General features: G+C 39.4%; 1 gene segment (V, D, J or C); it reads left to right on the forward strand.

Moving 5' to 3' along the window:
• Window positions 1-322: 322 nt before the first annotated feature.
• LOC120853723 lies at window positions 323-1,036 on the forward strand. The segment is given in 2 exon segments: window positions 323-371; window positions 591-1,036. Coding segments are annotated over 2 exon segments (495 nt in total).
• Window positions 1,037-10,877: the final 9,841 nt, after the last annotated feature.

Below are 10,877 nucleotides of genomic sequence, written 5' to 3' on the forward strand. Positions count from 1 at the left end.
AAATAATGCATGTCAACTTGCTTAATCTTCAGTTTCCTTCAGTTCAAACCTTTAATATTAATTGCTTTGTTCATGCCCCTTTTCAGGATCTGCCAAACTTAATGACCAGGGAAAGAAAAGTAGACAAAGTAAAGGTGTGCGGCGAGCCAGTCTTTATCTGTACACAGACCACGTGGTAGATGAACATGACACCCTACTTCCTGTTTGGGAGGCATCACACAGGAACCAGTTACCATGTATATGTGCTGCCAGGCACTCAAAGACACTGAAATCTTAGCTTGAGGCAGAACTGAGGACATTTGTGTAGGGGAATCCATGCCTCATGCCTCTCTCCAGTCTGCTCTGGGTGTTCCTGGCTTCCACCTTCTCTGGTAGGGATGCTCTCAAGCATGGGTGCGTGTGTTCAGGGTGAAAGGACTGCACACAGGCACGTGGAGCTTCACAGGGACTTGGGGAGGAAAGGACGATTGGGGAAAAGCAAGCATCTTATGATTTCAGTATGGTTTGTAAATATTTGGGTCCAAAATTAGTTGAATTTCTACATTATTTTGTTCACTATTTCAGCTCTATTTTCTTGTTTTTTTCCACAGGATCTAGTGTGGCCCAGAAAGTTACTCAATATCAGCCAGACATAACCAGTCAAGTGCGGAACGTAGTCATCTTGAACTGTCGGTATGAAACAAGTTGGAATGTGTACACCTACTGGATATTTTGGTACAAGCAGCTTCCCAGTGGAGAGATGACTTACTTCATTCATCAGTATTCAGAAGATGGGAATAAAACGGACGGCCACTACTCTGTAAACTTTCAGAAAGTACATAAGTTCATCAGCCTCACCATTTCATCCTTAAAGCTGGAGCATTCTGGAAAATACTTCTGTGCTCTCTGGGAATGCGCAGTGCTTGAAGTAATAGGAAAAGCTGAACAAAACCCTCCGAGCTTAATAAGAGAGAGCCTCCCTGCTGTGGTAGCCAGGTTGAAATGTACAGCTGCAGATCCCAGACAAGAAATAGTCCTGTGGTTCCTTAATCTGTGATCTGGATCAGTAGATTTGATTCTAAATAAAAGCTTCTTCTATGTAATTTGGAAGCAGGTGTCCTGAGTGACTTTCTACTAATATTCTCCTCTTGAATTCTTGACTTTAAATCAATCATGCAGAGCATGTGTAACCTTGTCTAAAGTTGTAAACTTTCTCTATAATAATGTAAAGTGACAGTTTCACTAAACTACACTCACATCCCAAACCTGGGTCTAGTTATCTAGAATCATCATGAAAATTATTTCCTTAGTCCTTTCTTCTCAGACTTGTGTCACTTAAGACACAATCAGAGAAGCACATTACCAGTAGTGTCAAATGAGAAAATGGTTACAAAGATTAGAACTCAGGCAATTGCTAGATCTGGTGGAAGAGTGTATACAAAGCTGCTATCTTTGTATGTGGTGCTGAGACTGAATTCATTGTTAATCAGCTAGAGTAGTATTTGTAGAACAAAGTTGGATATAGACCAAAGTACAGACAAACTGTGACTCATAAGGACATACTAGAACCATGAGGGTAATGGAACCCACACAGACACACTAAAACTTGTCTATGTCTCACCTCCTTCAGTTTTACAGAAGTGAGTGACCTTAGGAGAAGTGAGTGTCATTTGGCATCATGCTAACATACCTACTTGGTCCAAGACAAGGAGAAGATGAGGAGGAGGTTTGGTGGGAAGTGGAAGGGTTGTGAATCAATGATAAGATGAGCTATCAGATCAGCAGCAACACGAGTGAGTAACTATAGTCCCTGGAGCCTGCACCAACCCCCCAAACATAAAAACTGTGACTGCTTCACCACAACGACCTTCCAAATGTCACACAAATTTCTTTTGTGGTCAAACCTAAACCAGAAAAATACGGGAAGCACATTCTGAGAGAGATATTTCTAGTTAGTTAAGATAGTACAAAGCTACTACAGTATCCTCTTTGTTAACTTGGCATCCATCTGTACTCTTTAACAGCTTTTGAATAAAGACCATAGCAAAACTATGCTTCTTGCTAATGTTGTTGTAGCTGTTCAGTCACTAAGTCGTGTCTGACTCTGTGATCCCATGGACTGCAGGATCTGCTATCTCCCACTATCTTTTGGAGTTTGCTCAAATTCATGTTGGCTGAGTTGGTGATACCATCCAACCACCTCAACCTCTGCTTCTGTCTTCTTCTTTTGCCTTCAATCTTTCCCCTCATCAGGGTCTTTTGAGTCAATGAGTTGGCTTTTCTCACCAAGTGGCCAAAGTATTGAAGTTTCAGCTTTAGTATTTGTCCTTCCAATGAATATTCAGGGTTGATTTCCTTTAGGATTGACTGGCTTGATCTCTTTGCAATCCAAGGGCCTCTCAACAGTCTTCTCTAGCACCACACTTCTTGCTAATATGATGCAGTAATTCCTCATTCAACCCAAAATATTCTAAACATATCCTGTGAAGATTATAGCAAGTTCATTTATCCCTTTGTGTATGATGTTATTCTTTTTTCTACCTAAGACATACCCTCCCATTGAATCCTGTATCTTCACTACTGAGATATAATAACATATAATATTGACTTATATTAGCATGTCTTATGTTACTACATGTAGGCAAATTGGAGAAGGGAGTTAAAATTGGTTAATGTAATACATAAATATATTATATAAAATTGAAAAACAAATTTTCATTAGTATCATTGTTCTTATTTTTGCAAATGACCTCAAAATCTGGGAAAAATCAAGATCTTGATCTGGGAAAAATCAAGGGCAGGAGAAGATGGCAACAGAGGATGATATAGTTGGATGGCTGCTGCTGCTGCTAAGTCGCTGCAGTCGTGTCCGACTCTGTGCGACCCCATAGATGGCAGCCCACCAGGCTCTCCCAACCCTGGGATTCTCCAGGCAAGAACACTGGAGTGGGTTGCCATGTCTTTCTCCAATGCATGAAAGTGAAAAGTGAAAGTGAAGTCGCTCAGTTGTATCCAACTCTTGGAGACCCCATGGACTGCAGCCTACCAGGCTCCTTCATCCATGGGATTTTCCAGGCAAGAGTACTGGAGTGGGTTGCCATTGCTATCATCGACTCAGTGAACACGTGAGTAAAAGTCACTCAGCTGTGTCCAAATCTTTGCAAACCCGTGGACTATACAGTCCATGGAATTCTCTAGGCCAGAATACTGAAGTGAGTAGCCTTTCCCTTCTCCAGGGGATCTTCCCCACCCAGGGATTGAACCCAGGTCTCCCACATTGCAGGTGGATCCTGGAGTGGGTAACCTATCCTTTCTCCAGTGGATCTTCCCGACCCAGGAATCCATATGGGGTCTCCTGCATTGCAGGTGGATTCTTTACCAATTGAGCTATCTGGAGACATGAGTTTGAGCATATTCTGGGAGATAGTGAGGGACAGGGAAGCCTGGCATGCTGCAGTCCATGAGGTTGCAAAGAGTTGGACACAACTTAGCAACTGAAAAACAACAACAACAACAAAAATTGAATATGGGAAACCCTGAAAACACTCTTATCAGATTAAAGTGGGAAGAAATTCAACCCTGGTAAGAGTAGGGAGGAAACAGAGCACGAAATACTCAAGAAAGGATTTGTTCCAGCTGTTGACCTCCAGGTGATGTTGCAGAAACTTTAAATGTCACCTTTAATAAAAGCTCCATTTCCCCTCCCCCTCAGGAGCTTCTGTACCTCACAGCTCACTGAGGTGTACATTTGAATAGGCTCAGCACCAGCAGCATAATTGTCAAGGACTCATTTCTTCCTGATAGTCACTAGAACTTGCTTACATTGGGATCCTTTGAATCTCAGATTTCCCTGTAATAAAGACTCAGCACCTTCTGGCACATTCCTTCCTGCTCCTCAGGGGAGATCTTCCACGAAATGGATCTCAGTTTCCTTCCTGCATAGCCATGTTTTCCACTACCCTTCTCATGTTGGGAATGCTCTTCATAGGGAATCAGTGACATTATATTCCATGCTCCTGCCTCTATAGAACAAACAGAGTTCTGATTGAAATCTGAATAGAGACACTGTCTCATTATAGGCAGGTCTGTCCTGGTCTCACTGACACGGCACTGATGCCGCAGGAAGAACTGGAGGCCAGTTAGTGACCTGCCTGACAACCACATCACTGGCTCTAAGAAGCCCCCTGAAGTGGAGGTGCAACTATACCTACCTGTAGTGAACTTCCTTATCTCTTCTTGTATGTCTAGACAATAGGGTATAAAGGTAAAAAAAGCTTTCTTTATCTAGCGGTGGCCTATAACAGGCATCCTGGGTTAAACACATTGCTTTGGCAAAGTTTCAAGTGACCCATTCAGGTTGCTTCTCACCTTTTATTTTATTTAACTTCTCTAATACCCACTGTGTGCACAACAATAATTATTGATTCCCAATCAGCTTTATTTTTATACGCTATTTTTCACAGTTCCTTTAGTAAACATTTGCAATAATCTCAAACTGCCCATCTGATCCCCCTGCCTACAGATCACTTCAGTTTTACCTCAGTGAAAATAAACAGGTCCACATTTTCCATCCTTTTTACCTCAAAATCTTTATACACAGAACCATTATTATTCAGAGAGTCTGAGAAAAAGCAGTCTTGCCTTTCATATGTTTTAAAAGCCCTTATTCTTCTTTTAAAATAACCTACTAGAAGCAGAAAGCAGAATACAAATAACAATAGTTAAGTTAAAATGCATTTTGTGTAAAATAGATAACTAACGGGAAGTTGCAACATAAACAGGGAGCCCATACACAAACCCTTCGTGGGGCTCAGCCCCTCCTCTAGCCACAGTCACATCATGAGGCCTCCGCGAGGTCACCATAAGGCATTTGCAATACTTAGTATTTCTTACCTACATTGGTATAGTTATAACCACAAACACTTTTTAGCCCTACAGATTTGGGATTTGGTCTTTTCCCTTCTCAATCTGTATCTCCTTCTGTACTAGAATCTCTAACTTATAACTAAAAGAATAGCTGATAAGATGACAGAATTAAAATAAATATTTCCCACAGTAAGCCGGACTCCAAAACAGTAAACATTGAAAGCAACTAAAAGAAGAGAGAAATCTCTCCAGTAAATATATTATCCGGCTTGGTTGGGTGTCTCAAGAATGTTCAGGTCTGTCTCACCACGATGTGTCCCAACAGGCAACTGCAAGCACTGGTATCCCATCCTATGAGTACAGCAAAGTGAACAGAAAATATTTGCTCAATGTTTGATATGAACTTGATCACTGACAAAATATTTCTTATAGTTCTGCAGGCAGGAAATCTAAAATCCATTTTGATGTCTACGTCAGGGTCTTGGCAGGGTTGATTCCTTCCAGATTCTCTGAGGAAGAATCTGTTTCCTTTCATTTTGTAGCTTGGAATCCACTTGGATTCCATGGCTCAAGACCCCTTCTTGAATCACTCCAACATCTTACTTCCACCACCATGGCTCCTTCATCTCCTGGAATCAAATATCTTTCTGACTCTGTCCTATAAGGTATAAAAATTTAATGCACAGAAATCTCAATTAAATAGAGCTGAAAGAAGAGGGGGAGCTCTCCCGACCTGCGGACATCACAGAAGGCAAAGGGAAAATGAAAGAAACCTCTTCTTTCCTGGTCAGGATGCAGTCAATGGAAAGTCAAGGGCACTCTGTTTACTATAACCCTCCACATCTCCTTGTCTTCTCTATAAAAGCATTTCCTTTCCTTGTCCAGTAGGGACTTGCATGTGGCTCCTCATGGTTGCTGATCCAGACTGCAGTCCTTTGATGATCTCAAATAAAATCACCTTTTATAGGGAAATACCTGGCAGTCTGCCGTTTGTTCCTGTGATTCTGTTTTTGTTCTATTTGTTCCTTTGTTTTGCTTTGCTTTTATATAGCATATATAAGTAAAAACACACAGTATTTGTCTTTCTCTGTCTGGCTTATTTCACTAAGTATAATACACTCTGTATCTATCCATGTTGTTACATTTGGCATGATTACATTCTTTTTTTATATTTGATCAATGTTCCATTGTAGAGAGTGTGTGTGTGTGTGTATAGATAGATAGTTAGATGAAAGATCGGTATTTTCTCTATCCATTCATCTATGAATGAACACTTAGCTTGGTTTAAGATCTTGGTTATTGTAAATAAAGCTGCTATAAACATTTGGGTGCATATACAGTTTTGAAGCATTTTTGTTTACTTTGGATAATACCCAGGAGTGGAATTGCTGGATTATATGGAAGGTATATTTTTAGTGTTTTGAGAGGAATCTCCGTAATGTTTTCCATAGTAGCTGCAGCAATTTCCAACGCAGCAGCAGTGCACTAGGGTTTCCTCTCCTCTGCCTCCTCACTGCACTTGTTATTTTTTTTTCTTTTGACGATAGCCATACTGATAGATGTGAGGTGACACCTCATTTTGACATAGATTTGCTATTTTTCTGAATATTAGAGACTTTGGATGTCTTTTCATGTACCTGTTGGCTATCTCTTTGGAAAAATGGCTACTCAGGTCCTATGCCCATTCTTCAATCAGACTGTGTTTTTGATATTGAGGTATATGATGTCTTTGTGTTCTGGATACTAACCCCTTATTGAAAATATCTACTCCCATTCAGTAGTTTGCCTTTTATTTTTGTTGATGGTTTCTTTGCTGTGCACTAGATTTTATTTTGATTTTGTCCCATTTATTTATTTTTGCTTTTGTTGCCATTGCCTTTGAGACAGAAAAAAATATTGTAAAGAGAAACGTCAACTGAGCATACTGTCTATATTTTCTTTTGCAAATTTTAAGGTTTCAGGTCTTACATTTCAGTCTTTAATACATTTTCAGTTTATATTTGTATATGTTGTGAGAAAATGTTCTAGTTTTGGTCTTTTTCTTGTAGGTGTTCAGTATGGTCAACACTACTTATTGAAAAAAACTTGTCTTTTCCCCATTTTAAGAAGCTGGATAAAGTCATTCAGAGTAATATCTCTGTATGGCCACAGAGGGGCAACGCTGCTTCAGAGAAGATTGACTTTTGTCTCACATACACAGCGGAGAAGGCAATGGTGCCCCACTCCAGTACTCTTGCCTGGAAAATCCCATGGACCGAGGAGCCTGGTCTGCTGCAGTCCATTGGGTCGTTAGGAGTCAGACATGACTGAGCGACTTCACTTTCACTTTTCACTTTCGTGCATTGGAAAAGGAAATGGCAACCCACTCCAGTGTTCTTGCCTGGAGAATCCCAGGGATGGGGGAGCCTGGTGGGCTGCCGTCTATGAGGTCGCATAGAGTCAGACACGACTGAAGTGACTTAGCAGCACATACACAGATTCTTCAAGGAGCCAGAAAGGAACCTTTAAATATCAAATGTTTATCTCCAAATTTGCTTCAGTCTCCATCTCTCAATCCCGTGTGTGTAGGTATCAATCCATCCACCTAAATAGTATCTGTGTATATTTTAGTCTAACAGTTTGAAAAATATGGTTCTGAAAATTAATATTTCTTTAAACAATATGTTTTGTCCTCTGAGATTAAGGCCACATTAGTTTCTCTAATATAAATTTATAATGTTTTCACCCAGACACATCCCAAATCATACTGAGTTAGTCAGTGCCAGAATTCCCTTACCCCATTCTTTACTAAGAAATCTAGTGGTGGTATAATTTCCAGTTTAAGCAGCTCCTCCATCAGAACTACTCTCTGACTGAGCCCAGAAGTGAGTCCATTATCATTTTCTTGGATGCATCATATAGAAACACATTTCTCTTTAGTAGCTTTTATCTGAATGTACTTGAATGTTGGGAGTGGGTAGGCTGAAGATTGCTACTTCTGTCTCTTTCTGGAGTGAGACCCAAGTATGACCATTTAGTAGGCACAAGTAAATATATATTGAAGACATGCATGAATGAGTGAATAAATGAAAAAGAAAACACACCAAAAATTCAACAAATGATAAAACATCCCCTTAGAGAGCTGGAGTAGATGGGATTAAATTGAGGAGTGGGAATGGTTATTATTGTCTCCTTTTGAACTGTGATGATGTTTTTCTTTGATAGTGTCTGAGATGACATCAAATACAGAGATCACAAACTCTTCTTTGTGCTTAAAAAAAAAATGAGCTCCTTAATTTCTGTCTCTATCCCCTGATATGTTGACATCAGAAGCCAAATTGACTCTTTACATTTTTGGATTTTGCCTGTGAGGATAAGATGTAACTCAGGATGAGAACTACCAAAAAATTTCTTTACTGAATGATCATGGTCTCATATTGTCTGCAGTCTGCAGAATTATCCTAGCCAGTCTTATCCATTTGGAGATCAAATGTCCTCCAGAACAGATTATTCCAATGCTCCTCAGTTTAGGAAAACTGACATTATATAGAATTTATTTTTTGACCCAAATGGAAATGATATGGAAAATTAAGTGCAAAGAGACGTCTCTAGAAACTCCCAATATGTATTTGGTATATACTTAAAACCTATAACTTTAAAACAACCCTAGGTTAAAGAAACAATTTCACTCTGTATAATAGGCTCCAGTTTCATCCCCCTCATTAGAACTGATTCAAACACGTTCTTTTTAATAGCTGAGAAATATTCCATTATGTATATGTACCACAATTTTTCTTATCCATTCCTCTGCCGATGGACATCTAGGTTGCTTCCATGTCCTAACTATTGTAAACAGTGCTGCGATGAACATTAGGGTACACATGTCTCTTTCAATTCTGGAGCTCATAGTTTTATGAGCAAATGAGATTAGGACAATTGGATATTCTTGGGAAACAATTGAAACTTGACCTAAATATCACACCTTATACAAAATTTGAGTATAGTCTCAAAGTGAACCATACATCCAAGTATAAAATGTAACATTACAAATCTTTAAGAAAAACATAGGAGAATATCTTCACGACCTATGTCTGGACAAAAAGACTTTTAACATGACACCAAAAGCACAATCCATTAAAAAATGATTTCATCAAAATTAAAAATGTTTGCTCTGTAAAAGACATTATTAAGAGAAGGGAAAAGATAAACCACAAAATGGCAGGAAATATTTGTAAACACATTTTCATCAAAAGACCGTATTCAGAATTCAATGAACTCTCTGAACTCAGCAGGAAGAAAGCAAACAGTCCAGTTGAAACCTGGACAAAAGATTCACACAGAGACTTTACCAAAAAGCTATCTGGTAATGAAATAAGAATATAAAGAGATGATTAGCATTACTAGTAATTAGGGAAATGCAAATTAAGCCACAAAGAGATAACATGTCACATTTCTCACAGGCTAAAATTAAAACTACTAACAATGCCAAATTCTGGCAAAACTGCAGAAAAATTGGATCACTTATACATTGCTGGTGGGTGAATGGTCCAGCCATTCTGGAAAAAAGTTCAGCAGTTTCACCTAAACTTAAATATTCACTTACCTTATAGCTCAGCAATCACACTCCTGGGTATTTATGCTTGAAAATGAAATACCTATATTCATACAAAATCTGTACATGAATATTCATAGCAGCTCTATTTCTGATTATCAAAAACTGGAAACCAGCCAACTGTTCTTCACTGGGTGAATAGACAAACAAATCCACTGTAATACATCTGTACAATGACATATTATTTATAGATTTTTCTCATCTTGCAGTAGAGTTGTATCTCAATAAATCAATTTCAGTTGAAAGGATCATAAATGAAAAATGCGTTTAATATATCTAACCCACTGAATTGAGTCTAACTTAAAGGTGTTCCACACTGACATTAACTTACAGCTGGGAGAAATCATCTAACACAAAGCCTATTTTATATTAAAGTGTTGAAAATCTCATATAATTTATTGAGTACTGTGCTGAAAGTGGGGCTTCCCAGGTGGCCGTAATGGATAAAGAACCTGCCTGCTAAAGCAGGAGACATAAGAGATGCAGGTTAAATCCCTGGATCAGGAAGATCCCCTGGAGGAGGGCACAGCACCACACTTCAGTATTCTTGCCTGGAGAATCCCATTGACAGAGGAGCCTGGTGGGCTACAGTCCATACAGTCTCAAAGAGTCAGACACAACTGCAGGAACACACACATACTAAAAGTTAAAAAAACGAATGATTGTATGAGTACAAAGTGAATGTGAGTATGTCAGTTGTTTACTCTTATGATCTCAGGGCTGGCCAGGAGCTCAGCTCACTGCTGTTGCCCAGAATCACCAGGGAATATTATACCACATGTTGCTAGCATGGGGAAAGATCATATTTAAAAATTCAAAGTATGGTTTCTACTTTCTACTGAAAGTTCATCACTTTCTTGCCACTGTAAGATAAAAAAATCCAAAGTCAAAGCATCATAAGATGGTGACAGTCTTTAGTGGTTAAAAGAATCAGACTACTGATATGTGCAATAGTCTAGATGGGGCGTCCTTGGTGGCTCAATGGTAAAAACCTGCCGGCCAAGCAGGAGACATGGGTTTGATCTCTGGGTCAAGAAGATTCCCTGGAGAAGGAAAAGGCAACTCACTCCAATATTCATGCCTGGAAAATCCCATAGACAAAGGAGCCTGGTGGGCTACAGTACATGGGGTCACAAAAGAGTCAGAAAGGACTTAGAGACTAAACAACAATAGCCTAGACGGATGTCAGGACATTATGCTAAATGAAAAAGTAGTCAATCTCAGAGGCCACGAGGTTTATGATTACACTTATTGGATTATTATGATGCTTACATAGTGTGATTTTGCTTAAACAACATTCTCAAAGGCACACAATATAAAGATGAAAAGGAGATGAGTAGTTAGCAGGGTTATAAAGAGTTGCAGGGATGGGGAGGTTATTCAAAGAGGATTTCTTACTGCTCTGAGAGTCCTTTCCTTTGCTGGGAGTCACAGTCAACCT

This window comes from Oryx dammah, unplaced genomic scaffold (genome assembly GCF_014754425.2).
Source record: "Oryx dammah isolate SB20612 unplaced genomic scaffold, SCBI_Odam_1.1 HiC_scaffold_26, whole genome shotgun sequence".
In the NCBI taxonomy this organism is placed as follows: Eukaryota; Metazoa; Chordata; class Mammalia; order Artiodactyla; family Bovidae; genus Oryx; species Oryx dammah.